Source organism: Anopheles bellator, chromosome 2, assembly GCF_943735745.2.
Source record: "Anopheles bellator chromosome 2, idAnoBellAS_SP24_06.2, whole genome shotgun sequence".
Lineage (NCBI taxonomy): Eukaryota > Metazoa > Arthropoda > Insecta > Diptera > Culicidae > Anopheles > Anopheles bellator.
The window spans coordinates 64206573-64233799 of NC_071286.1; the positions used below are offsets into that span (position 1 = coordinate 64206573).

General features: G+C 50.7%; 3 protein-coding genes across 3 annotated transcripts; 1 reads left to right on the top strand and 2 right to left on the bottom strand.

Annotated features, from left to right (window-relative positions):
- On the top strand, positions 1-22877 carry LOC131210877 (AF4/FMR2 family member lilli). The gene is made up of 12 exons (XM_058204187.1): positions 1-425; positions 5569-5675; positions 7496-7569; positions 7740-7859; positions 17959-18088; positions 18163-18336; positions 18417-20183; positions 20267-20811; positions 20897-21024; positions 21106-21229; positions 21303-21432; positions 21512-22877. Exons 1-12 carry the CDS (start codon positions 1-3, stop codon positions 21691-21693), a joined length of 3906 nt encoding a protein of 1301 aa, XP_058060170.1. The 3' UTR covers positions 21694-22877.
- A 76-nt stretch (positions 22878-22953) lies between these two features.
- On the bottom strand, positions 22954-23735 carry LOC131207863 (gustatory receptor 68a-like). The gene is made up of 3 exons (XM_058200496.1): positions 23436-23735; positions 23155-23316; positions 22954-23064 (listed from the first exon to the last, which is right to left on the bottom strand). The coding sequence occupies exons 1-3, from the start codon at positions 23733-23735 to the stop codon at positions 22954-22956; spliced, it is 573 nt and encodes a 190-aa protein (XP_058056479.1).
- An 856-nt stretch (positions 23736-24591) lies between these two features.
- On the bottom strand, positions 24592-26812 carry LOC131210881 (transcription factor E2F5). Its single transcript, XM_058204190.1, has 3 exons — positions 26299-26812; positions 26100-26209; positions 24592-25896 (listed from the first exon to the last, which is right to left on the bottom strand). The coding sequence occupies exons 1-3, from the start codon at positions 26512-26514 to the stop codon at positions 25083-25085; spliced, it is 1140 nt and encodes a 379-aa protein (XP_058060173.1). The 5' UTR covers positions 26515-26812; the 3' UTR covers positions 24592-25082.
- Positions 26813-27227: the final 415 nt, after the last annotated feature.

Sequence of the window (27227 nt, forward strand, 5' to 3'; positions counted from 1 at the left end):
ATGACACCGGGACCGACGACGAAGATCGATCTCACGATGGCGACAGGCGGTAGTGGCGTGTCCGGACCGGAAGAGCGAAAGCGCTGTGGCGAAACAATCCACTCGGGCCAGTTTATGGTGTCGCACTTCGAAACCGAAGGGGCCGAGGACGACGATGACGATCTTGGCATGCAGGTCGAAGACGTCAAGCCGAGCCTGATCTCAACGGATCCAACAATCCTGCCGGTACCGACGGTCGAGGGAGTATCGAACTCGGGAGCGCTGGGGCCACTGCGAAGCGCCAGTAACAGTGCCAGCATCACCGAACAGAACCAGCTCGCACGATATGTCCCTCGGCCGTTGCATCTCAGTACACGATCGACCATATCGCAAGTGATCGATACGGACCTCTCGACGGTATTCAACACACTTAATGTAACCTACACGTAAGTTTTTCTTCACATTGTAGAAACGTTGAACTTGAAACCCTCATCGACCCTCCTGCACGCACAGAGGCGGGCACATGCTTCGGGGAGCCTCGAGATAATTTACGCCAATCGGCAGCTATTGACGGTGTTCACCGTGGCCACAGGCTTATCAGTGATTGGAACAACGTATAGGGCGGCGAAACATATCGGCAACAGAGCTACGAAAACGTGGCCAGATCTGGACGCATGGCCCGACGTCTCGAACGCTGAAGCGCGTCCAGCCGTAGGGCTCGTTGATGAGCCAAAACAAAGCACGATCTAGCCGGACTGATAAGCAAGCGGTGCGGCGAACGGGTTCGATGCCGTTTCTGTGCGTTGATAATGTGCGCTGCGTATTAAAATTTCTTTCCAGTCGAGATTACAATTAACTTCTAATCATCCTTCAATCGGTCGTTTGATTGCCAGGGTCTACGGAAAGCAACCTAGAGGTCGTCCTGTAGGACGAGTGGTTGTTGCGTTGCATGCGAAAAGGATTTGAAGTTGGCTTTTCGAGCATTTCTCGCTCACCTGCGATCATGAATTGAATCATACTTTCGATTGGAACGGGCAAACAATTACTCAATTATTCATAACAATGTTACATAATTAATGTTTACGTAACGGATTCAGGGACAGCATGGTTTAGGGACATTTCCAAAATGGTCCGCCCATCAGTCCACAAGTCTCATCTGTCTAGCAAGCTAAGGCTGGCTTAGAAAATAATAACTCCAGGCGCAAGCCTATGTCTGGGGCCAAGTTCAAACCAACCACACACATTGGACTGATAAGAGGCACGTTGGACTGGGCATCGGTTCATCGAAAGCGTCCGGTTTTTGGGGTCGACCAGCAACGGCCGCCGCTAAGGGAAATGAAGCATTGGTAACATAACTTACCGCTGGCGACCGCGTTTTGAGAGCAAATCAGACCGCAGGATCCAACACGGTGGCGGGAGGGCGTTCTCCGATAACCTTTCGTATGCCGGCGTCGGTGTCGGTCACCCCCGTCGTTATCCCGCGGTTTAAATGTGTGTAAAAAAAACGGTCCAGGCACCAACACATCACGAAGGAAATATTTTCTGCCAACCAACCGTAGGCGGCTGCTTTGGCATTCTTTTGGAGGCTCGTTGGAGGTGAAAAATATGAATTTTGAGACCCACAACCGGGTCGCGCCGCGTATCAAGCACGCGCACATGTGTGGCGTCGTTTTTTGCCAGCGGTGGCCACAGCTGATGGCGGCATGTGCTCGTCCCGCCATCACCCAGCTGAGTCGTGCCATTGCATCATCAGTGGATGGTCCGGGTTCATTTTTGGGGAGGGAACTAAAACAGACGGCAAACATGAATGTTCGCTTATCAAGCACTTCAACCTTTTACTTTTCGAATCGCGGTCCGTCCGGGGTTTGTTTGCAAATGATGAACCGATGATGGATCGGCAGGAAGAGGAGGCAGGAGGAGGGCAGCCTATCAGAACGCCTCGACTGATTGCCTGGAATCGGAAGCTGCCCTGGTCGTGGCACGATCGGAATGATGAAGACAGGTGAAAGGTGTAACTCTCTGGACAACAACAGGACCGGTCAAAAGCAGAGAAATAACAAGCAAGCCCCAATTTGAGGAGTTGTTCTCTTAATGTCTTCAATTTGCTGTCTGAAATGTTTCAATACTTATATTAAAATCATAAACATCGCCTGAAGCTCCGGATGGTTCGGGGCACGTCACGCGTGTCATAAATTGCTCGCGCCACACCTCCAGCATCGTTGCATTTGGCGCACAAATCGCACCCAGCGCGGCAAACAGGTTCATGTGCGGTATTTTTAGACGCAATCTGGCGAGAAATGTTTGGTCGGTGTTGACCGCGCCTGGGGCTGCAGTACAGACGAGGGAAGGGACCAGATTTGCTGTCAGGTGTTGAGTTTCTAATACGTGCGGAGCACAGGATCGTTACTCAATTCGGCAGTTTCAGCAGCGCCCGGTGGAAAGTCACTTTGGAGTAAGCTCAAAAACTGTTAAAAATTACAAATTCGATGCAATTTTCACCCGATCGCCACACGAAACTTGCTATCCGACCTGCGTTGGCGTCGATCCGCGTGTTAATATCCGCACATAACGGCACATTGACGGCAACGGTTATTTTTAACGCCTCTCCGGTCCCGTTTCCGGTGGTAGGCGAGCGGGTGCGTAGGTTGTGGAGTGAGAGATTTCGGCTGACCGCGCGTTTTTGGCGGTCATCACATATCATTGGCCGCGAATTTTGTGAGCCTTTTTCTGTACCCTATTTCTCTCTCTTGCCGAGTGCGCAACCAACGCTTGTTGCTATTTACACCCGGCACCAGTTTGAAGCGGCTCGGGCAGGATCGGAAGATCCTCCACGGGAAGGCAAATGAAACAAAAATCAGCTGATGATGATCCGCGAACGCGACGGTTCCGCTCTGTGGGTGTTATCCGGCTGATAACCAAATTCAAATACGTGCCAGGCTTGTTATAGAATAAGTTTAGAAAACAGAAGTACAATTGCGCCGACAGCGTCGTGTGGTTCGTTGTGCGGCGAGGCGTTAAACTTGCCTCCCGCCTGCCGTCTAGTGCCGCCCCGGGCAAACATCCATTTCTCGTATCTAACAAAACGGTCAACATTGGCGCATGTTTGCGGTGCTCTGGTTGCTTTCATTTCCGACAACCGTGTATCGATAAGCGGCCACGCAGTGGTTCTCAAACTATGCGCGGCGGAGCGATATTATAATTATTTTAAATAAAAATAAACCTAATAAATAAATTATTGGCTCACACTATGATGCCGGTTGTCTGCCGTTGGCCGTCTGCTCTTGTCGCTTGGCCTTCGCTGAAGGGCATCCGCTCTACGACGGTCTGTGCGAAGCGAACCACAAACAAGGGTAGCACAACAACAGGAACTGCGCTGATTCGCGGAGACGCGCCTGCCTAGGCGTGCCATGCCAATTAACAGGAATTTGCGCACAATTGTTCCATTCAATACGCTGCCGTAGAGACGGAGGACATGCGTCATAGACGACTGCACCCCACTATTACGCATTTGACAGTCGTGCGCCACCCGATCTCCGACGATTGGTTTGGTGTGGCTCAGTGTTGTTGCCGCACGGTGCCCCCAACTGTCACCCGGTAGTGTGGACAGCGGTGTGCTTGTGTCGGTGCTGGCATTCGTTGCAACTTGAGACTTGAGCGAGACATAAATGCACACACGAAGCCCGAGCGAAGGGTTGACTTTGCGGTACAGGTTGCCGTTGGCATAAATACAGCGGAAAATGGGCACCGTAAACACCAACAACCAAACAAACGGCAGTCAACACGTGTTGACGAACGCGAGCCGCGCATAGTAAGTGAGTGCGGGCGCAGGCGGGCGTCGGAGGTTGCAACCACCACGTAATGTACACACCCCTCTGTCGACGCGACCGGCGCTTGGTTCCGACGTCGTGGCCGTGGCTGCCTGTGTGAAGTGCTCTCCATCGCCGTTAGGGGGCACGTCGGCACTTTTGCTGCTCTGTGGTGGGGATGGACCGATCGGGACGCTCTGCGGTTCCCCGGCATCCGACGCGACCGCCTCCGGATGGAGGTGTGGTTTCGCACGTCGCGTGCTTTGCGCCAACTGGTGGTGAGTTGACGACCGTCGGTGCAAACTTCTTCACGACACCTTCCCAGCGATTGTTCGATTGTTGATTTTTGCGTGTGCAGGAGCAAACGCTAAGAGATCAACCCTTCGCAAGATTAGAGAGGACATGGATGATTGATGATTCCTTAATTAAAATTCAAAAATCAGTCGCCATGGGATTGCAATTATTTAGCATGATCTTTTGTACAACTTCAGTTGCAACGTTTCCAACGGGCAAAGCGAATTAGTTTCCATACACTGTCCTATTCCCGGCCCAATATTCATACCGGAACACGCAGCTGGGTGGCCTGCGCTAGTCCTCTCCTGGTGGTAACTATGCGGTTATCAGCAAAGTTTGTATAACTCTAGGCGTTTCGCAACGCAACCGTGAAGATAACATCCAAACCATCCATCGAGAAATTCGGTTCCGCGAGCGAAGCTTTTGCCTTGAAGCTTCTCAAGCTAGTCTCTGGTGCTGCTTATTTCTCGTCAATAATGATCTTCCAGTACAACAACACGCGATATCTGAACCGATCGCGCCTCCCGCACGGTCCATTTGACAAATCCTGAAGTTCCGCTTTCTGCCCGTTCCTGTTTTATTGCCATGATATTTGATAAATCATTCCTCACCCCGAGGTGGGGAACTGAAACGAGCCTTCAGCTTCAACGGGCCTCTGTCACAGGCAATAAAGTCGTTATTGCCCACCGTTCCGGCATCCTTGCGTCCCTCCCTAGTGGACCAGCCCGACTGTCGCTAATTGCCCCGAGCAAGATGGGGCCAGTGTCGGCCACCTTTTGGCGGTGGTGGCAATGCTTTCGTCACAATTCGGACGAGCGAAACCGAAATTTCGCGCCTTCCAATCTGCTTATCTTACCTGACGACGACCAACCAAGATGTCACGACGCTTGGTCCGCTTGTCTTTTTTTGCTTCTCTCGCTCCTATTTGCCATGATATGGTGAAATAGTGACCGAAAAATGGCCAAAAAGACGCACACTGTTTACTCAACTCTTTGGCGCGATAAGATTGGAATCAGACACAACGAAACTGGGCTGGATGTGGGATCGTGGCTTTTTCCGGCTGCGCCTGGCCGTGGTGATTCATCGCACGCGCGCCGTCTGTCGCGATCGCTAGTGATCACGCATGGTTTACGAATCGAAATCATGATTCATGATCTGGCAGCATGTGGAAATGGGAAAAAAACATACGGCTTGTATTGAGAGGATTGAAGACAGTTCCAAGGTGTCTGTCGAACGTTTGAAATGACTGTTGACGCCAAAAGTTTCATGAACGTCACCGCAACATTACTGGCGCGATAAACAAGGCCCACATCTGTCGATCTTTGACATTCCTAGCGCTTCAGACACACAAGACGCCCCTCATCGTTCGAAAGACAACGGCTTCCAGCGGCTCTAATCACATCGATAACGGCTTCCTCTAAACACTCTGCGGCCCCTATCTCTTCGGCATGCTAATACCGACATTTTTATTGCTTCCTTCTGATTGCAGACAAAAGCTGACGTCTCCGAAATGGAATCCGTTCAAAGGCATCCGCCTGCGCTGGAAGGAGAAGATCCGCCTGAACAATGTTATCTGGCGATGCTGGCACATGCAATGTAAGTTTCCTGCCTTTCGGGCCCGGTTCCTACCGGCTCTCTCATCCGTCCCTGTTGACTATTTTTAGCAAAGCCTCAGATACCACATTCTCCGTTGACGTCGTACGATCTGGCTCACGGGTTGCCGTGAAATAAGATGCCCGTCTTTGCCCAGGTGCCACAAGCAATTCATGAAGAGAGAATGTCCTTTGCATGGACCCCGAAACACACGTGCCGGCGCACGGAATCGCACAAACCCCTTTTCTGTGACCCACAATACGAAGCACCCCAGCCGCCGCCCGTATCCGAGCCTTATCGATGATACGTGAGCGACGGCCGGCTGAATGCGGTTTGAGCCGGTTCTTGTTTCCGAATTGAGGGGTGCGAATCTGACAAATGATTTGCAGTAAACCCTGTGGAACGGTGAAAATTTCTGCCGAAACGGTGCATTCGACCACATTCAACCGGTTCCTTGGTGGGTAGTTCATCGCTGAAAGTTTTCCAAAAATTCCGTAGAAATGCACTGCTTCGCAGACTGAGGGTGCACCGGACTGAGACATACAGGCTTTAAATATCTGATAAGCGTTAGTCAAATACTCAGACACAGCGTGACTGCTTAGTGGTGGTGTTGATGTAGCGCGATAGCACAGCCTGTCGCTTCCCGTTGCGCCCGATAGGCCAGACATTGTTGTAACGGCTTGCAGGCCGCTCCCCGAACACAGCAACCGAAGTATGGGGCGGCCGGCCACCCCACGAGATAGGAACCGTCACAGAGCGGTACAGTACTGTACACCTTCTACGTTGCCAGGGCCCTGTCGGGGTGGCTGGCACGGAGGCACGTCTGCCTGCGGGATCGAGGATTTTCCATGATGGATGGCCGAACGCGATTGTTGGTGGCTTTGGCCGTTGATGGAGCGGAGAGTGGACATAAAACCGCTCCCGCCACGTTGGGAGAAGGGCGGGCGGGCACCGGGAAACGGTACGCCGGGCAATAGAAAAGCAATCTTTGTTATCAAAAAACCGTTCCGCGATAGGTTTAGCCCCTGCTTCGTCCATCACCGCTACAGGTCCAGGGCGAGTACACGGACACTCGTGCGCGACGCTTCGGTTCAGTTTGCGTTCAGCCGAAGGCGGGAACGTCTTGTGTTATAGACTTTAGACCAGGAACTCCTGGAGGTTTCGTTTTCGTTTTCCTTCCCCGTGCAGTAGCAAACAACAGAACTTTGCGTTTGTTGACGACAACCGGTTACGTTCTGGCACGGTTTACGAGGAGTTTTGCTATTGAGTACACTTTTCGGTTCCTTCTGAAAAAAACGGCAGCGCTGCTGACGGGCCTCGGGACGTAATCGGTTGCGTGTGGCAGGAGAGGAGTGCGTACGTGCGATCCGGCAGTGGATTCTCGTGGTTCTTTGGGCCGTTACACGGAACTTGCTAGGGGTGTAGATAGTTTTGTGGCCACCTTCTGGAGCGGACATTTTTCCTCCTGACTCCAACACACGAGTTTGGAGGAACACTTTGGTGTACGGTTTTGTGTCGTTGGCTGACACTGGCCAGCCCGGCTCGAACGGCGCAGATAGGTCGTCACAGAGAAAGGGGTTCACTCATGGTTCTGAAGATGGGGAAAAGAATTCCTGAATTTTGCGTCCTTAGACGCACGAGGTACAAGAAGAGCCAAAAGCGCCGCTTTCGCTTGGTAAATATGTTTTTTCCATTCGGTTAATTATACTGTTTTCGTTGGTAATTGGTGTATTTTACTGTTACATTTTATTATATGCGTAGATTCCGTTTTTCCTCTTCAATAAGTGCAATAATCACCGTGACCGTCGTTTCTGTCTTTCCAGTTATCATGAAGCGGAAAACTCTAGTCTGTCAGTTTGCTTCCCCTTTAGACGTAGACGTACATAGTACCCCGCAGGTGAGTGAACGGCGGATCCTTTCAGATTGTTTTATCAGTGTCCGTCTCGTGTAATTACGATTGACGGCATGAGTTTCGTGTAGTTTGTTTCTCTTATTCTATTTTCATACTTTTTATCGCCATTAACCCATACTTTGTGTTATGTTTTGTTTGATTATCAAAAACCGCAGGCCATTTTACTTGAAGGCAAGTACTGGAAGAGAAAATGCAACGTTATCAAGGCGGAGTACAAGAAATGGCGACGGTTTAACGTAAATAAAGCATTAGGTGCAACTAACATCGTCGATACGGTGAGTACCGGACGTCTGATTCCACGATTCCTATTCCGTAGCCTGCTAAGGAATGCCCCTGGCACACTTGATCCGATTTCACGTGCTCGATGATACATTTATCAATCCCTAACTTTTTATCGTCCAACGCGACGTTCGCTCACGTTACACATCACTCGCTTTAATTAAAACACCGTTCTTTTACGACACTCCGCTGAGTTGGCAAAAATGCGTTTGCCAATGCCAGTGATGGATAAGGGCCAGCCGGTAGGGAAAAGTCTTTAACACGCGCGCAAAATGTTGTTACATCACGCCAAGATAACGGGATTCGAGGCACGCATAGCTTTGCGACGCACTCCGGGCTGAACGGGAAGTCCTTAGCCTTGAATTCCGAATCAATTCCCTTTTTTAGTTTAGATTACCCGATAAAACTATGTCTGCGGTACTTGGCCACCTTGACACGAACGTAGAATCTAAGATCACGTCAGTGTTGGATGGTGTTATCGGTAATGACGGATGACATCATTCGAACTTTAACCGCAACAATGGCCATTGAGTTACCGAAGTATATCGTTACACATTGCACAACGGTGGTTACATTGGACCGGCAGTGGTCAAAGACTGGGATTCGTTTATCGTGGCCGTCAAATAGTTGGGATGTTCCTGTTGGAGCTGCTGAAACTGTATCAGAATCAGCATGTACGTAACGATCGAGTTGCACATCTGCAAAAAACAAAGCAAGGAATCTCCAGGCTCAGTCGGTTTTTCGCTTGGCGAGAGGTTTTACCATCTGGACCATTGCGTAGTCGATGTCGAAAAATCCACATGCCGAAAAACGTGTGTTTCGCTGGAGATTATGTAGAAGAAACTTTTGGATGTGCCTCGTCGAAGCCTTCGTTTGCTTGTACTCGTCGAATCGTTTCGTGCAGCGAGCCGTCTCTTCCACCTGGCGGACGCGAGTTCCAACTGTGATGTGAGTCCTAAAAATCACGTGCGTGATCAAGGTGATCTTACCTTACTCCTCGCTTGTTGGCAGCCACTGGCCATCAGCAGAGCCATTATCGCGAGGATCACCTGCAAGACTTGGCCCAAGAGCCATTGGGCAATGTCTGTGTACCCAATGTCCCGCAAAGACCGTCCGGTGGCCACGCCAAAATTATCAAACAGCATGTAAACGAGCTCGAGCCACACCAACTGTACGACTATTGTGGTGGGGAACGAAAAACATCGGTCAACCTGCCGGATCTGGGCGGCGTAGAGTTCGAACCGGTCGATAAAGTTGCGCACCATGCGCTCGTGATCGTGCGGACACGAGGATACTCGGTTTACCGCAAACAGTGCACTCAGCTGCTCCATGCGCATCGCAATCACGCAAACGCAGATCCGGTGAATGAACGTTAGACAGCAGATGCCAACTAGCTTCAATGTTATATTAACGGCAGTTATCAGGGACAAGTTGTCCACGGAACTGTTCAGCGAGCTGTAGTACAGATTGATGCACGTGAAGACGGTCAACACAATGCTGATGACGGCTACCTTGTGGCCGTGGTCGTACTTGCGCTCCGGCTCATCGTACCGATCCAGCAGCCAGTCACTTCGGAAGAGCACGTTCATCAAGCGCGTAATGCGGCGTCGTTTGAAAAATCCGTTCAGCAGCGCGCAGAGAAAGATCGATGCGTACAACAGGATCTCGATGCGACCGACCACCACCATGATGGGGGAAGCGTTTGCCACAAACACACCGGTCGTGACTTTTATATCGTAAAACCAGAAAGGCACCGCTACCAGGCTGAACACCGTGAACGCCACTCCGTTGAGAACGGTCCGCTCGAAACGGTCGGTTTGACGGTTGTAACTGCACGGAAGCAGAGACATCATGGAAGCGAACTGAAAAAGACGCTGGTGCCGCCGGAAGTAAGGCGACATCGGTTTTACGACGGAGACACAACGGCGGCGGGGACGATGATGTTGCCGGATACAGGGATACGGTTTGACTGCGCCAGTCGCCGACGTCGAACCGGGACATTTGATGCCGTCAAGTGATTGGCTTAATTGAAATTGTGTGGGCTTCTGATACATATTTTACTCCGCTAAGCAATAGTTAATTAGCATTGGATGTGTCCGAGATCGATCAATCGAATGGAATAGGATTTAATAAAAATAATTATGGTCATCGGAGACTGCCGGAGCGTAGGACACTAGACAAGCATTACTCTTATCGTGTGTAGTTTCTTTGTTTAGACAAATTACTAACAGAAGTGTCACTAGTTTCATAAGCTAACGTATATTTTCTAAAAGATCATTGTTGCGTTGGCCGTTTCGTTGTACATCGAAGGTTTTGTCAGGTCGGTTTCGAGCTGTTTGAACTGAATCAGTATAACCAAGTATGTTACGATGGAGCTGAAAACCTATGGGATAGATTGTGGAATGAAGTCTTTCCTAGCGATCACCGCAGCGCGCACCGTACCATATAGATCACCGTGTTGTCGATGTCGAAGAATCCGCAGGCAGAAAACTTTTTCTTCTGATGCAGGTTCTTTAGCAGGAACTTTTGAATCTGCCTCGCCGCCCGTGTGTTCTGTAGTCGGTAGTCGTCAAAATGTCGCGTACAGCGGGCCGTCTCTTCAATCTGGAAAATGTTTCCAAGAGGTAGCGAATCAAATGGCGATCACTGGCCGAACGCTGCTCATCCAACGAAATCGGCTATTTATTTCTTTATTTATCTTGGGCCCCTGAGGAAATGTTGTGATCCTACTTTTACCTGTTTCGAAGTATCTTGGCATGCCGAAATCGTATAGTAGCTGGCAACGGCGAACTGTAGTTGCCACAGTTGGCGCATCGCAAACCCAACGTAAGCTTCAAACGGGTGCTCATAAGTGGCCTGGTCGGTTTGAAGGAGTTCATAGAAATCGTACAGAAAGTACACCAGCTCCAACATCACCAGCAGAAACACTAGCAAGATCGGAAGCGAATAGCATCGATCAATGTTCGCGATCTGGTCACAGTAGCGATCGAAGCGGGTGAGAAAATAGTACAACTGGCGGTCCAGCTGCATCCGGCCGTTGTGGTAGAACTCTCTCAGCTGCTCCATACGCAACCCGATCGCTCGCACAAACAGCCGATGGACAAAGATCAGAATGCACAGGCTTACGAAGCGCACCGTAACGAGTCCACTCAGAACGAAGCAACTCAAACCGTCACAGTAATAAGTGATCTTGACGCCGAATAGTGCCAATATGAGCAACACGATGGCCATCATCTTGCAATTTTCAGCGTAGCGCTCCTCGGCGAGCGTGCCGTTCCGATCGAGCAACCAATCGGGCCGGAACAGGACATTCATAAGCTGCGTGATGCTTTTGCGTCGTACGAACACTGTCACCATGGCACAGGTGCCGAGCGAAAGGTACACGAGCAGTTCAATGATGGCCACTGCCGCCAGCACGGGACTTGCCCTGCTGATGTGCGCGTCAGCCGTAAGATGAATATCTGCCAACCAGAATGGAATGGATAACGCAACGCCGACGACAAACGCTATCCAGTTGCTAGGATGCTCCTCGAACTGACCAGTCCTTTTATTCCAGGTACAGGGCGTGAAGTAGATGTAGGACGAAATGTACAAGATGCGGGAGTGGCGCAGAAAGTATTTGGACATCCTAAGCTACCCAGGCTGTGGGTCACAGTATACGAACGCGTACCACCATTCGCGGACCCCGACAATGCAACTGGCGGACATAATCTAGCCACAGTGTCAACAACAAGGCCCACCCAAAGGTCCATCCAATATTCATAGTCCACCGATGGTGTCCGATTTGATAGCACCGCCCACCGCCAGACAATCAATCTTACCTCTTTCCATGCCCTGTGACAGACGGGAGCAGTCAAGAGTAGCGCGTAGCTGTAGAGCACCAGCCACAACTGATGGACCATCCAGCTACTGAACGTATCGTAGTTGACGTCCTCTGGGCGCCCTACGGCTAGCACTTTGAAACATTCGTACGCGAAGTAAGTGAGCTCCACCAGGACCATCAGGTAGATGGTGAGCAACGGCAACGAGAAACAACGGTTGATTTTGTCGACCTGGGCGGCATAGAGCTCAAAGCGGGCGAAAAAATATCGGACGTACGAATTGAAGTCCTCCGGCTGCTGCTGGGGGGCGTAGAGATCGTGCAATTGTCTCATCCGCACCAGCACTCCATTAACGCACAGATTGTACACGTACACGTACGTCACCATGGTCAGGTACCGCAGCGCAACGGACACCGTGAAGACGGTGACGGTCCGATCGGCCAAGAGCCACAAGTTAAATAGCGACATAAGGACAATCGCAATGCTCAGTAGCTTCACGTAGGTGCAGCTGCGAGTGCACCGGTTTTCTTCGCCGCCTCCAACCACACTCAGCAGGGCGTCGTCGTCAGTGAACAGCTCATTCAGCAGACTTGCGGTGCGCTTCCGGTGGACAAAACCGTTCACCACGATAAACAGCGGGATGGTCGAGTAGGTCACCATTTCCAGCAGGACGATGGCCAGCGTAAACGGAGTCATGTCGGCCAGAAAGTGTTGCTGCCAGAAGAAGTCGTGGTAAATGTAGCAGCCCGATACGCATAGGCCGACGGCGAGCGTTGCCAGATTGGAGCGCCGGATGACGAAACGGTTCGCTCGAACGTCGTACCAGCACGGCAGGTAGTGAAACGTGGCCGCGAGTCGTAACCAAAGCTGATGGCGTCTAATGTGGGTGCACATGGTTAGCCGGCCGGTGGAACTGAGGGACTAAAGGATCGATCGCGCACTATCGCGGTTGAATCGAATCGGCTACAATTGCGCTCATACAAACGGTCACAAAAAGTGATGGACAAAGGCAAACATTGACACTCCCAACCAGGTGCCGCAGGAGCCAATCACTCTACTTACTGCCCCGTCGATGCGTCATTTCAATTGGGACACGTCACAAGGGCCCATTGTCCCGTGAAGCATTAAGTGCTAATGAAGATTAGTGGCTGGGGAACAGTTTCAGATAGCAATAGGATGCAGTAGGGAAAAGGACTACGACACTATATAGCTAACTGGAAGCGGCCTTCATCGTAGGAACTTACCTTCCGTTGAAGAGTGTCACTCACAAACAAAACGACAACTAGCTTTTTAATGTCATTCAGCATCCACGCTGTGCCGAGAACAAGAACCGCCAATCCGGCGAGATCGATTTCCTGTGGGCTTATTGACTCCTCGAGCTGAGGCAACAGATCGACCAGTCTGATTGCGCAGTGCAAAATCACTATCGGGCAGAACAGTGCTACCGTGGGCCCAAAGTACAGACTCAGCCGGTGCAGTATGTCCGGCGTAATGCGATCGTACACCTCGCAGCACCCGCTGAGGGCACTTTCGGGCGCCTCCCCTAAATGGCGCGCAATGGCGCATATGTTTTCCTCAACACACCGCAACTGTTCCAGGCTGATCAGCATGATAAGGCCGCAAAAACTTAGTGTCCATTCGACGCATAAATGTACGTACACCATGATATACGCGCTCAGCTGGGACAGCAGGAAGTCGCCTCTCGTCCACGAAGGAATCGTGTAGCCAACGGTGAACAGTAACGTCAACACGGTGCTTTTCCACAGCATAATCGTGGAGAAGCTTTCCGCCAAACGGTAGCACGGTTTGACGGCTCTGGAGTTTAGCGTGGCCACGGTGCAGAGCGTCGAATCATTCTGCAGGAGAGCGTTCAACATGCCCACCAGCTGCTGTCGGCGCCAGTAAATCGGGATAGGCAACACAACACAAATGCAGCAAAACGCCAACAGAGTGCTGGCGTAAATAGCGTAGTCGAACGCGTTCTTTTCGAATCTGTACACAGTGAATTCTGATGGACAACGGTACATGATGTAGCCCGCAGCTAGCAGTGCGAGACTGAACAGGATCGCAAACTGCAGCGCGCCACGTCGACCACACTCGAAGGCTTTCGTTAAGCCATCGTACCGAACCGAGACGAGACCGAGTTTGCCCATCCACTGGAGGTGCATCTGTAAGCATCTCATCACTGCCGATCAACTCTTCGCGGTCGACACTATCAGACTGTGGCCCTATGACGAAGTTTTAATAGTATTTCAGTCACAAATCTCTTTATGCTGGGTTGCATCCTTTAGAAAAAACCATGAATGATAAACGAAATGCATCACACGTGACAGGAAGCCTGCCACACTGTGACTTGATGCTCTTACATTTTTGATGAGCTGCGATGATGGTTTAATGCGAAATGCAGTTGTGCAATAAGTTTTAAGTGCTTGCGTGTGGGTTTTAAGCAAATTACCTGCTCGCTGGCAGTGTGGCAGCTGATCGCAATCAACAGGACCAGCGCAACGTACACCATTTCCAGTAGCTCTCTCACAGCAAAGTTAACCACCTCAGACAGACCCGTCAGACTTTGGGCCATATTGTAAAACTCGTACGCCGCGTAGCTTAGCTCCGCCAAAATCAGCAGAAAGATGTTCACTATTGGCGCGGAAAAGCACTCGTTGATGAGCGCCATCTGGCGGTGGTAGTGCTGGAAGCGATCGAGGAACACGCTCAGCCTGCGCTCAATGCCGCCGTCCTGCCCATCATCGGGTAGGGTCAGCAACGTTCGCAGCTGCACCATCCGCAGCTTGACCGTACCTACGCAAGCCCGGTACAGCTCGACCATCACGAACAGGCCACAGAAGCGCATTAAAACTAGCGTGTTGACCAAGCGCAACAGCGCCGTGCGAAAGGCTACCAAGTAGTAGAAGAAGCTGACGCACGTGGTCACCGCAAAGATGTACAGATTTGCACCACCACCGTACGGACGTCCCTCACTCGTGGTGGGGGCCGCCCATTCGAGAATCCATTCGTCCTGCGCGAGCAGCGCGTTCAGCAAGCGCACGAACCGGTCGCGATGGTGGAAAGCATTCAGCGCGAAGCACATCACGGTCGCCGCGTAAGCCGACACAATCAGGCTCAGGATGCCCAGCAGCACCGGCGACATGGTGTTGAACACTGAGCCCAACGATAGGCTGTCGATCCACAGGCACAGAGAGAAAAATAGGAACGCCTGCAGGAACGCGGCCCAGTTCCAGGCGGTTATGTGGAATGCGTTCTTCCGGTGGCTGTAGCTACACGGTATCAGGTACAACACCGACCCAACCATGATAACCCAACGATAGCGATGTATCACCGGCGCCATCCAAATAACGACTAGTGGATCCACCTTCACCAAAGCAATGAACAATCAATTAATTGGCCCAGGGCAATCTGACAGCAAATGACAGACGATTTGTTTAGTTCGTTGCACACGAATGAATGGCTGCTAGCGAAGAATTAAGCGATGAAGGATCATTGGGAAGTGCTGAGAAGTTACCTGCTCGACAGTGGAATGGGCCACCACACTGATGACCAGCACCATCGCGGCGTACACAATCTGCAGCAACTGTCTCATGACGAACGTGAGAATGCTTCCGTTCGCCGAAAGCGTTATGTTTTCCGACACGTAGTACAACTCGTAGGCCGTATAGCTTAGCTCCACCAGAATGAGCAGAAAGATGTTGACCATCGGAGCGGCAAAGCACTGATTCACCAGCGCAATCTGGCGGTGGTAGTGCTGAAAGCGTTCCAAGAAAAAGCTCAGCTTCCGGTCGAGCTGCTCGTGCCTATCGGTGCAGCCGCCACCGTTGTTCCTGTCGAGCAAGGCCTTCAGCTGGACCATGCGTAACTTGATGGTCCGCAAACAGGCACAGTACAGTGCCACCTGCAGGAACAGGGCACAAAATCTGATACAAATCATGGCGTTAACCTTCCGGTACGCGACAACCGGAAATGTAAAGACGCTGTAGAACAGGTACAGCAGCACGATTGCCGCGAGGACATGCAGCCTGATTCCATCGCCGAAGGTGTTGATTTCGGGGCTATCTAGCGGCAATGCAGCGTCCCAATCAAGCAGACAGTCCTCGTGCGTGAACAGTTCGTTCAGTAGCTCCATGAACCGGGCTCGGTGGTAGAGACCGTTGAAGGCAAAGCAAAGCACCAACGTGTCGTAGGCTGCGATATCCAGACACGCAAGCCCCAGAAACACCGGAGACGAGAGGTTGAAAGTGCTGGCCATCGTGAGGCCGTCGACCCACATGCACCCGAACACGAACAGACACACTTGCGTAAAGGCGATCAGATTCCAGTGGGACGTTCGGAACTTTTCCGACCGCTTGCTGTAGCTACACGGAACAACGTAAAGGATGGCACCGACCAGTAGAAGCCAACGATGGCGTTGCACTAGCGGTGACATGCTCGTGCCAACTGCGGGTTACTAACACTTCCTTTGCCGGCACCATATTAGCTCCTTCATCATGTGTTTACCCTGAAGCAATTAGCATAATTGTTGTTCTTTTGAAATATTAATCCAGCGTTTCGTCGTGCACAGTTGCATATCTTAGAATGTTCAAAGCAACGGAGTTAAACTCAACCCCGGAAACTCTTAGTGCCATTGCGCTTACCATCGCGTTCGATCGTCCGCTGAGCAAGAAAAGGATCGTCAGCTTCTTCAGGTCACCTAACGGCCACAGGACGCGAATGATGTTGAGCAGAATACCGTACTCCTTGATTTCGCCCTCCAGAATGGAAACGGCACACTCGAAGCACACATACGTGCAGAACGGGGGAATGATCGGACCAAAGTAGGCACTCAAACCAGCATTCACTTCGCCCACGATTCGATGGTGTAGCCGGAAGTGAAGTTGTTGCAACTCCCGGAAACTGCTCTCGGTTCGGCAACCGGTCCCCTGGGGGCTCGTCGTCTCCTCGATCAGCTCGCGAATCTTTCGAAGCTGATTCTGCACGATCAGCATCAGACAATCGCACAATCCAAGCAAATATTCCGCCGCCAGATCGATGTACATGTAGCAACAGCTGACGAAGTGCGTTGCTAGGTAATCGTCACGCAACGAAGCAACGTAGGCGTTGTACAGATGATAAATCACGTGGCAAACCAGTCCTTGAGCAAGCAGAGCCATCGCGAGTATGGTGACGTTCCGGTAGGAAGTGCCGTAGCCAGAAAATTGTCGCAGTTCCGCTTCGTTCGCCCGAAGGAGGTTAAATAGTGTTGCCAGTCGGTGGCGCTGTCGGTAGGTCTGCCAGGGAAAGATACACAGCATGGCGGAGAGTGTAAAACTGTATACACCGTACACGAGTGACCACACATTAGAGGTCCCAGCTTGGGTGAACGTGTCGTAATCGATTACGCTCTGAAAGATGGTGAAGCCGGAGGCTGCCACGGCCAACACGAACAGCACCACGAACTGTTTCCCGGCACGATCGCTGCCACGGTAGCTCTGTGTGCCGCGCACGCTCCCGGACCGCTGCACCGACAGTAACCCGAGCACCCGTAGGCTCCGGAGCAGTGGTTTAACAGTATCGTAAATGTCTTCCATGCCACCACCGAAAGGGTACTGACCATGGTTTCACTTGCTACGGTGGTGGGACGGTGTTTTTTTTTATTAAATATTTAGCCATTAGTCCGTGCATCCTCGCGTACCATTAGCTTAATTCCATGGACCGCGATAAGGTCTGGTGGATAGAATTTCGGTGCGAAGCCTGTATATTGGGTCCGTAGCCGTACGATATTCGGTCCGTAAATGTACAAGCAGATTTTCAAATACTCTATTTACATTTTATCCCTTGTTGAAGGTCGTGATGAAAGATATTCAATGGTGTGCTGTCAACAAAGCATCGAGGATTCAATTATTAACAACCGTCCCCCATTGTGGTTGCTTTGATGGGCTATTAATGAAACTCATAGAGCGCCCTTGCTCCATCTACGTTGAGCTAACCGGTGAAAGACCAGGCGCCTCCATCGGTAACGGTGCGAATCTTAAAATCCAGTTAAAATGTGAGCAACGGCACGGGATATATTTTCCAAGCATCGATCAAGTACTCTAAGAATCAATAAAGTATTCGTGACATAAAGGTTGGAAAACAATATTAAAGAACAAAAGCATGAACTAAGGAGCAATTACGTTGTGTACTTAAAGATTATTCACGTGTTTCGATCGAAATACTGGTCACCTCGATCACCTGAAAGTATGAATTAAGTAACAATCTTTTCATTTCATTTTTCCTCTTGTAGAATAGCGAATTAGACTTCTTGGAATGGTCTCCGATCAGCAATGATCTGTTTATGATCACCGATAATATGCCCACGGATACACTTTTCTCAACACTAGCCCAGTATCCGTTCCCTGACTCCAGAGAGATTGGTTCGTATTTTTCACACCGCTGTAGCTATTCGTATCTTGGCTATGCCGCTTAACTTTTCTGTTCTCGACCGCAGCTAGGGGCGCCGGAAGAGCTGATTTTATTCAGCCCAGTTTGGGTCCGCTGCAGCCCAATCTGGACGATTTGATGGATCTGGATTTGGACTTTCTCACCTTCCCACGACTAGCCCCTGTGCCGGAGGAAGCATCCGACGATCTGCTGAAGGCGATCGATTACAACTACCCTCTCGGTAGGTTTGCACCTAGCGCGCATACACGATTGGCAGAGCTCATTGGTTACGTAAAGTGTCCCGTGTTCTCTACGTTACAGGCTCCAATCAACTGACCGGGAACACCGGTGCCAGTATACAGGAGGTAACGGACACGACGACCTCGACCCAGCCGTTAGCGGGAAGCACTTCTGGTGGCATTAGCCTAGGCCAACCACAGTTACCTGCGGCCCTCCAATATTCGGCTAAAATTTTCGCCCAGGCATTGCATTCATCAAATAGCGGCAGCACAGCGTCCGCCACGACCGTGCCACCGGGCGGATTTCCGACCGCTCAGCAGTTAAGCAACGCGCTCGACACCTACCTTTCGTCCCTTGGCCCCACCGTGGTGCAACAAGTCAGTACGGCGGCCAGCCAAGCTGCTGCTCAAGTGCAACAACAGCCTCAAGGTTCCGATCCTCGCGACGAGCTCGGCCGTGGGGGCAAGTCAAAGTTTTCTCGCGCCTACACCAAGCACAACTACGACTCAAAGTATCCACCGACACCGCATCAGACGATGGCTTACAATATGGTCTCACAGCCCCACATGGGACAGCCGGCGAGTACCAGCAGTGCCATGCTCGGCCCAAACACGGGCTACGCTACCGCTACCGGGGGTTTCCCGAGCGTCCCGACGTCCGGTGGAACTATACATCAGCAGCTGGGCCCAACCAATAGCAACACTAGCGTACAGCAGCAAGGGCCACCTCCCACGGCAGGAAGCATGCATCTTCATTACAACCATTCCGTGCTGCAGAACGCGACTGCATCAAATCCCGTCAATCTTTCAAACAGTACGGGTGCCAATCTAGCTAACAGCGCTGGAGTCAGTGGAGGGACTAGTTGTAGCGGCGGTCTCAACAGCCCTCCTCAGCAGCAGCAGCAGCAGCAGCAGCAGGCGGTAAATTCGGGGCTACTGATGAATCAAACGATGAGCTCGAAGCTGCTCACGCACAGTCAATCGCTGCCGGTGCCACCAATGGCGCAAGCGAAGGCTCTCGCACAGCCCCGTTCCACCTCGATGCCTACCGCACCGAACTATGGGCAGATGTTGACCACACAACACTCCCCTCCGGGTAGCTTACACGCTTCGCAATCGGGCAGCAGCTACAAGTCGTACCACGGTCACCAACCGCAGCCGTACAAGATTCCGTCGCAAACGGTCGGTGCCGGTGGATCGTACGGCAGTGGCGTAAGAGCCATGCGCCATTCTTCCCCTCCACACGGCACAATGCTCCAACCGACGGTCCTATCATCCGGTGGTACTCCTGGTGGGCCTGGTGCTGCTGGACCAGTGGTCGGTTTATCGCGCTCTCTGGAACAGTCGCAGCAACAGCTGCAAGATTTGCAACTCCAGCAGCAACAAACAATCACATCTTCATCGGCCATTCAACAGCAGCAGCAGCAGCAGCAACAACAACAACAGCAGCAGGCACAACAACAGAAACGTCATCCACCGCATCCGACCAAAGAAATGTTTCGCTCAAACAGTCTCCCGATCAATGCGACCTTTCCGCTGCCTCCGAAGGTGGAGGTGGACAACTTTGCCATGCCTCGGTACCAGTCGCAGAAGGTGCAAAACAACGCAAAGCTTCGAACCCGAAGCCACTCGATGATAATGAAGCAACAATCGGGTGGAGCTGCCGTGGCCGGTGGAAGTGGTCCCGGAGGCGGCAACCTCGTCCTAGGAATGGGTGGCAGTAGTATCGGTGCCCCTATTGGCGGTAGTTCGCATCAACTCTCGGCACCGGCGCTTCATACAACCACCAGTGAACCGATGCTCAACGTTACCAGCAGTGCGCTGCTCGCACAACTACTAACAACCAACAGTACCTACCGTTCCAGTAGCAGCATCTCCAGTCCCCATGGGTCCACTTGCTTCACTGACGCTTTTGTCTCTCTCTTTTGCCAGACGCAAGTACCTTACTGAGTAAACAGTCCCACAGTACATCATCAAGTGCCATAAGTACCTTAACGCAGACTCACTCGCAGCAGCAGCAGCAGCAACAACAGTCAAACCCGTTTCAGCCGGTTTCAATGGGCGGAAGCACTGTGTCGCCTTCAGCATCACACCACCAACTGCAGCAGCTGCACCAGCAACAGGCGCACCAGCATCAACAGATGTCCACGACCGGTGCGGCATCCGGTTCGATGCGCCTTCAAGCGCAAAGCTCATCGTCGGTCCTAAGCTTCGCCTCCTCGGCCGGTATGTCGCTTTCTCAGCAAAGCCTTTCGCCCGAATCTGCGCACGATACCGACGGTCCACTATCGCCGACCGGCGGTAATGGGGGTGCCGGCAGTTCTTCCGGCGGCGCCGGTAGCAAATTTGCCCGTAACGACAATCAGCGGCGCACGGGGCACATTCATGCGGAACAGAAGCGTCGCTACAACATCAAGAACGGGTTCGATACGCTTCACTCACTGATACCGCAGTTACAGCAAAACCCGAACGCAAAGGTACGCCATTTAACAACACATCGCGCATCGTTTCGATTATGGGAAGGTTTCTAAGATTCACCCAAAATGCGTTTCATTTCTGCAGCTCAGCAAAGCGGCAATGCTGCAGAAAGGGGCCGATTACATCAAGCAGCTGCGTACCGAGCGTACGTCGGCTAACGACCAGATGGACTCGTTGCGCAGAGAAATCGAACAACTAAACAATTCGCTGAGGTAACAGCGGGCTTTGGGCGGGACACTGTGGAATTTTGCTCCTTATTCTCATTTGGTTTTCTTGTTCGGCAACAAAAACAGTAATCTCCAGACGGCCCTGCCAGCCAGTGGTGCCCCCGTGTCCCGCCAGCGCACCGGTCGCGTGAAGGAACTATACCAACAGTACGTTCGCCAGCGTACGATGGACAATTGGAAGTTTTGGATTGTGCGTATCGTGCATCGCCCATGGATAAGCGGGAGTGACCATAGTCGTTTCCCTTCCAATATTTCTCCCACAGTTTGGTCTAATTTTTGAGCCCCTGATGAACTCCTTCAACCAAACGGTTTCCGTTGCCAATATGGACGAGATGTGTCGTACCAGCCAGCTGTGGGTTGATCAACACTGCTCGCTGGTAGAACTTCGGCCAGGTAGGTACCGTCTGGTCGTTGTCCCATTCGCCTTGAGAGCTTATCGCTTACTTTGTTCCCTGCTTCCCGTGGCTTCCAGCTGTTTCGAACAAATTGCGCCAACTGTCCACTACCACGGACGTCCTCTCGGATCCTCCCAGTTCGTTGCAGGAGGAGGTACTTAAGGCGATCTCAACAAGCAGCCTCGTCCCGGGGGGCAGCACTAGTGGTGGGCATTGCAGCCGTGGCAGCAGCACCGACACCAGCCCACATCGTTCGTAGAGCAGTGCGAAGATCGAGAAAAAAGGGGTTTAGTTTTGCCATCACCGCTCACAGAATGAATTTTATTCGTTTCTATTTCATTTCACTTGTTGCATGGTTGCGGTTTTGTCGCACTTTCTCTAAAGTTAACACCAGAAATGGATGCAATAGGGATTGTTTTGAGGTCTCCCGGTAAAGCATACAACACACTCGGCAGCTGGCTGCGAGACTACGTGAGACTTTTTTTGTTTACTGTTACGCGATCATTTCGTAGTTGTTGTTAGGCTCTTTTTTTGTTTTCTCTGTATCGGTACATGTTTTTTGTTAATAGATTCGACAAACGAGGTCAACTGTTGAATGATGCATATCCGCGGTGTGTCGGAAGTGTGACGGAACGAAACAACGATCCGCTATGTGCCTTCGGAAAAGATCAGGGACAGCAGAGTGGTGTTGCGGAAGGATGTTACCATAATCTCAAGTTCAAGCTAAACCGCAACATCGGTTGTTGAAGAGACAGAGAGAGAGAGAGAGAGAGGGTTCACTCGCTTTAACCAGAGCGCCCAGAAGAGAAGTCTAATTAGTCTATTCGTTACTTTAATGCGCATAGCTCGGTAAGCACGCGGTACAGTTACCCTACCACAAATAGCTCGTTTCGTTTTTAAAGCATAAGCAAAAAATGTCGTTTTAACTTACGCGTCGCTATTTACATTACCGCTCTAGTTTTGCTCCTTTTACGATATTTACACTAAGCTGGACGCACGGACCCTATGTACAAACCGTTATTTTGTGTTTAGAATTCAGTGCGGGCTGTTCGTTTCTTCACTTTGCGCCTAAATTTACGTGTTTTGTTGCAAAAAAGCCCAATTCGCCTTTAAGTAGAATATTGCGGGGAGGTGAGAGGCGCTGCAGCGACCGTCTCGCAGCAGAGTAATGGTAAGTGTAGGGCTAATGTAATGTAATGTGAATTTTTATAATTGTGTCTTTGGAAAGGAGAAACGTAACAGATGGTTTCGCGAGCGCATGTTATTAAGTTTCAACAAAGTGAGTGAGTATGGTTGTGTGTTACGGAGCGATTCGATGGCCGGTCACATGCATTGTGTTGGTGGGAATGGCAGTAGCGGCAAATCCGGCCTCCTTAACGTTCGCTAAGTGGATCAGAATGCACGAATGTATGAACGGTTGTAAATGAATGGATTCACTCCTCGAAAGCAACAAACAGGTCTCGTGTATGATGAGTTTTACTTGAGTCGCCCATCCGAACTCCAGAAACGATGAAACACTCTATCCTGCCGCGCGATTGGATTGGGTACGGTTCCACTGGTTCTCGTTGTCGATTTCCAATTGTCGGAATTGCATCAGAATCACCACATACGTTACGATCGAGCTGATCACCTACGATCGGCAGGAAGTGAAGCTTATTGCTTGCTGCCACGCGTTGCATGTCGCCTGCAAGTGTCTGCAGAGCAGCATTCATTCACCTACCGTGTAGTTTAAACTGTTGTCTATCGCAAACATGCCGTAAGCAGTGAAGCGAGTGTCCTGAAATTGACTCTTCACCAGCAGCTTGTCGATCATCTTCTGCAAAGGGCGATTGTTGTCCTGCGCTATTCCGTAGTGGTAAGCGTGCTGTACCATTTCGTCGGCCTGTGGCAACATTTGACAGCCTCTTAGTTTTTACTTTAATCTCAGCGTGTAGTGAAAGGGATATTTGTTCAAAAGTGTAACATTTTCAAAGGAACGCTCCATCTCATCGTGCGACTTACCTGTTCCGAAACGTATCCTGCCACCATCAGAAGACTGCCGGCAGGGATACATTTCCACACGAACATGATCAAATGAGCCATAGCGTAGCCGGACTCGGCTTGTACTTTGAACGTTCCGCTCAGTATGAAATCAAAGTATAAAATGGAGGTGATCGATACAAACCACGATGCACTGACAACCAGGAACAAAATCCCGTACACACGATTTATCAGCACGATGCAGTGCAACAAATCGTCACGCAGTCGCAAAGTCCTGCAGAGTTCCGTAACATTACCGGCGGCAGCGCAGTCGCCGATCATTGTTTTCAAACGCTTAGCACAATTGCCAGCCGTCAACAGCAGGAACACAAGATGGATCACATAGCAATCGGTAAGCAGTACTTCTAACCGTTGGTGAAACACCACCATCCAGGTTCCGTCGTAGTTGGTCAGAAAAATATAACTGTGACACAGAACACAGATAGTAACGGCCAGGACCACGCGTAGCCCACGGTAGCGTTGTGTGTGAAGATTGCACCGGCTCGCTTCGTGGCTCACGCACTCGACACGCTCTAGAAGGAGGACTAACGCACGAAAATTTTTCAAATTGAGTGCGTTCGTGATCAAGATCAATACAATCATAAGCGTGTCGACCAGTGTGGCAACTATCCAAATCAGATACGAAAGAGACTGCAAAAACGGGCTCCCCGCAACTATGATCAGAAAGCGTACGTATGATAACAGCACGATAAGTAGCAGGGCCACGGCTAAACGCACGAAATACCATCGATGTACTATTTTGAGGCAAGCATTCGACGTTGGCACTGGCACAGCGTAAGGAAAGATCGCGCACCAACCAAGAATGGTTAGCAGATACTTTTGCTCTCGAAAGACTTCCATCGCGAACGGCTGCTTTGGTGCGAATGATTGTAACTACGCCACTCGGTGAAATGAAAATGGCAGTTTGAATTATTCAAACATTACCCCAGCGCAAACCGCAAACGAACGGAACTGTCAAGGGATACAAAAAGGGTTGAGCTTACCCGATAAAATCAACCCTTCCGTTACGCACCAAGCTGTACGGTGCTTTCCAAGAAACGAATTTTAAACGAAGGGCATCGCTTCATGACATCTCGTACATATTTTATTAGCATGATTTCGCTTTCATTTACGTTTATCGAATTTCATTTATCTACAATCATAAAAAAGAAGTTTGAATCACTTTACTACAACGATTTTTGACTAAACAGCCAAGAGAAGAGGGCTTACTACACTCCCCGATGAGTAACCGGCAACGGTTAGCTGGCGGTATCACGATCTTCAGTCAGCACCAGTTCTCACCGGCAGGATGGAAATAATTTAACTATGCGATCAAGTATTACACGTAACAAACGTCACTTCTGTGTCAAACTAACTAGCTGGGGCGTCAAAAAAAAGTCAGGGTGAAGAAAAGTGGCGCAAAATCGCCCCTAGCCCAGTACTAGCTTTCGTATCGTGATATAAAAATATCGTATGAAACTAAATGCACAACCAGCAAATGCCCGGTGATCGGTGCTTGCGGCGCTCTGCATTGTTCACGTCTTTGTCTTGTAGTCAAAGTGGGCTCCGTTGGCCCTTTAGAGAATATTAGCACATATTTCCTTTGTCGTCCTGTGCCACGTGTTTGTGTCACACGTCCAGATCGCCGACTTCCGCTTTAACAGCCGCGGACGGGGAACCGAGATCAAACAGATCAAATACACCTTCGTCGGCGGTCAACGCCGTGTGATAGTTACCGAAATACCGTGGTTCGATGGCCATGAACGGAATCTGTTCGGTCGTTTTATCTGTCTCCTCGTCACCTATGAACCACCGTCTCGACTGATATTTACTGTAGCAGTGAGCTGCGCTGTGCTGATCGAGTAGCAATCGTGCCAACTGTTCCCGTTGCTCCCGAGTGGTACCGTCCTCATGGTTGGATGTGCCGTTACCTTCTCCACCCATAGTTTCGTCATCTTTCGGCTCCTCATTCTCCCCCTCTGGTTGCTGTTTGATGGCATACGGTGAGTCATTTGTGTCCGGCAGCTTCACGTATGACTTTGGACCACGGACAATGGCGATCCGTCTGCTGGGACGCGTGTAGCAAGCTCCGGCTTTTTCGCGCAAGACGAGCAGATCCAACGGACACTTCTCACCACCAGATCTCGCCTTGAGCGACCGAACAGTACGCGTGATCGTTATCTTACTAGGATACTTCCCGCACAGTAGCAGCAGTTTTCGATGCTCAACATCCATTGCGGCCGTCAGATCCTCACTACTCACGTACATGTACGATCGTAGAGCTTTATCATTTCGCAACAGTTCGATATTTTTCCGCATGATCTTGAGATGCGCATCGTACCACGCTTCGCGCAGTTCCAACTTCCGGCGTTCCTTAATTTGAATGCCGATCTTGCGAGCCGTACCGCGTGCCACACAGGATTCGGCCGTCAGTTCCTCTCCTCTGCATTCGTTCCATCAGACACAGTCGGGAGGATTAGCATTAAAAAAAAAGAATAAGAGACGGACGGACAATTCATCAATCGGTGGGCTGGGCATCCAAGGCCTGCTAGGTTTACCGCGGTTGCGCGCGGCGGATTTGACAGCTTCCTGACAGCGGCACGAACTGACAGCTCGAAAAACACAGTAGCAAAACATTTTACTTACATCCACTTGAAATGATGTTTGGATTGCTTTTCGATCAACCCAATGCCCTCCAGAACATTCGTGACGTCGTAGATTCGTCGCTTCTGCCGGCAGCACATATTCCGCGACACCTGCAACCGGGAGTCGGGAGTGATTGTATGCGAAAATTTACAGGGGCGATAAATTGCTGGGGCGACCACTGCCCATCCAATATACTTACGTCGTTAAGGTATAGGATACCATCCGGCGATTCACGGATCACTCTCACGACGTCGTTCGTTACCATTGAGAGCGATTTATCCATGCGCCTACACTGCTTTCCGTGGGTACCTTGATCGCAACTGGTGAACATGTTCTTTGGGCGGCCCATTTTTGCGATTTTCATCTGGGATATCGCCACCATTTGCTCCACCACATCGCTGTCTTCGTTATCCATTGTTTTCCGTTTTGAGCGCGAACGCACCTACTTTATACCCAGAACTTCCTACTTTTTAAGATTTGCGTTTCAATTGGTTATAACTTTCGTCGAGAAAGCGGGAAACAACAACCGAGCTCAACAAGGTGCGATTGTGGGTTCGAAGTGGACATTACTGTATTGCACGTTGAATTCGTTTTTCGTCACCACCACCGACAGGAGCACCGCCAACGCGGACAAAACAATCACAAACTCCATTTTTCTTTCCACAACGGTACACTATCACACTGTTGTTGGTTTGGCCAACGATGGGCCGAAAATTCCGCCATCTAAGCGCGCAGTTTTCTGCTGAAGTTTTGCTCTGCCAGCGAGCTGTCACTCGCGACTGTCAAATGAAAAACGGATCGAGCGCAAAAATCACCGATTACGATAACGACCGAATGAAAAACGGATAGGCCAAATATGCTAAAAAACTGCTGCGTATTGGACACAAGGTGCATGGCTCTGGTTTAATTTGGCCGCGCAAAGAACTGGCGTAGTGAAAGACCCCGAAAATTTGTGTGCGATTGGCGCACATATTTGGTTGTAGGAAGAATCTACGAGCTTATTTGAACGTTGTTGTGATCAAGTGTTTGAGTAAATTCACCGTTTTATTTGTAGTGCACGCGTATAAACAACCTATTGTACTGTATTACTATTATTGACCCTCGAAATCATTAACAAACTACACGAAA

Excerpts from the sequence above, each read along its gene's own strand:
- LOC131207863 (XM_058200496.1), bottom strand. The coding sequence starts at position 23,735 with ATGATCGGCGACTGCGCTGCCGCCGGTAATGTTACGGAACTCTGCAGG. Across the intron at positions 23,317-23,435 it reads CAGGATACGTTTCGGAACAG|GCCGACGAAATGGTACAGCA; the intron begins GTAAGTCGCACG and ends ATGTTGCCACAG. Across the intron at positions 23,065-23,154 it reads ACAACAGTTTAAACTACACG|GTGATCAGCTCGATCGTAAC; the intron begins GTAGGTGAATGA and ends TGCCGATCGTAG.
- LOC131210881 (XM_058204190.1), bottom strand. The coding sequence starts at position 26,514 with ATGGATAACGAAGACAGCGATGTGGTGGAGCAAATGGTGGCGATATCC. Across the intron at positions 26,210-26,298 it reads GTATCCTATACCTTAACGAC|GTGTCGCGGAATATGTGCTG; the intron begins GTAAGTATATTG and ends TCCCGGTTGCAG. Across the intron at positions 25,897-26,099 it reads AAACATCATTTCAAGTGGAT|AGGAGAGGAACTGACGGCCG; the intron begins GTAAGTAAAATG and ends GAACGAATGCAG.
- LOC131210877 (XM_058204187.1), top strand. The coding sequence starts at position 1 with ATGACACCGGGACCGACGACGAAGATCGATCTCACGATGGCGACAGGC. Across the intron at positions 5,676-7,495 it reads GCGATGCTGGCACATGCAAT|TTATCATGAAGCGGAAAACT; the intron begins GTAAGTTTCCTG and ends CTGTCTTTCCAG. Across the intron at positions 18,089-18,162 it reads CCCTGACTCCAGAGAGATTG|CTAGGGGCGCCGGAAGAGCT; the intron begins GTTCGTATTTTT and ends TCTCGACCGCAG.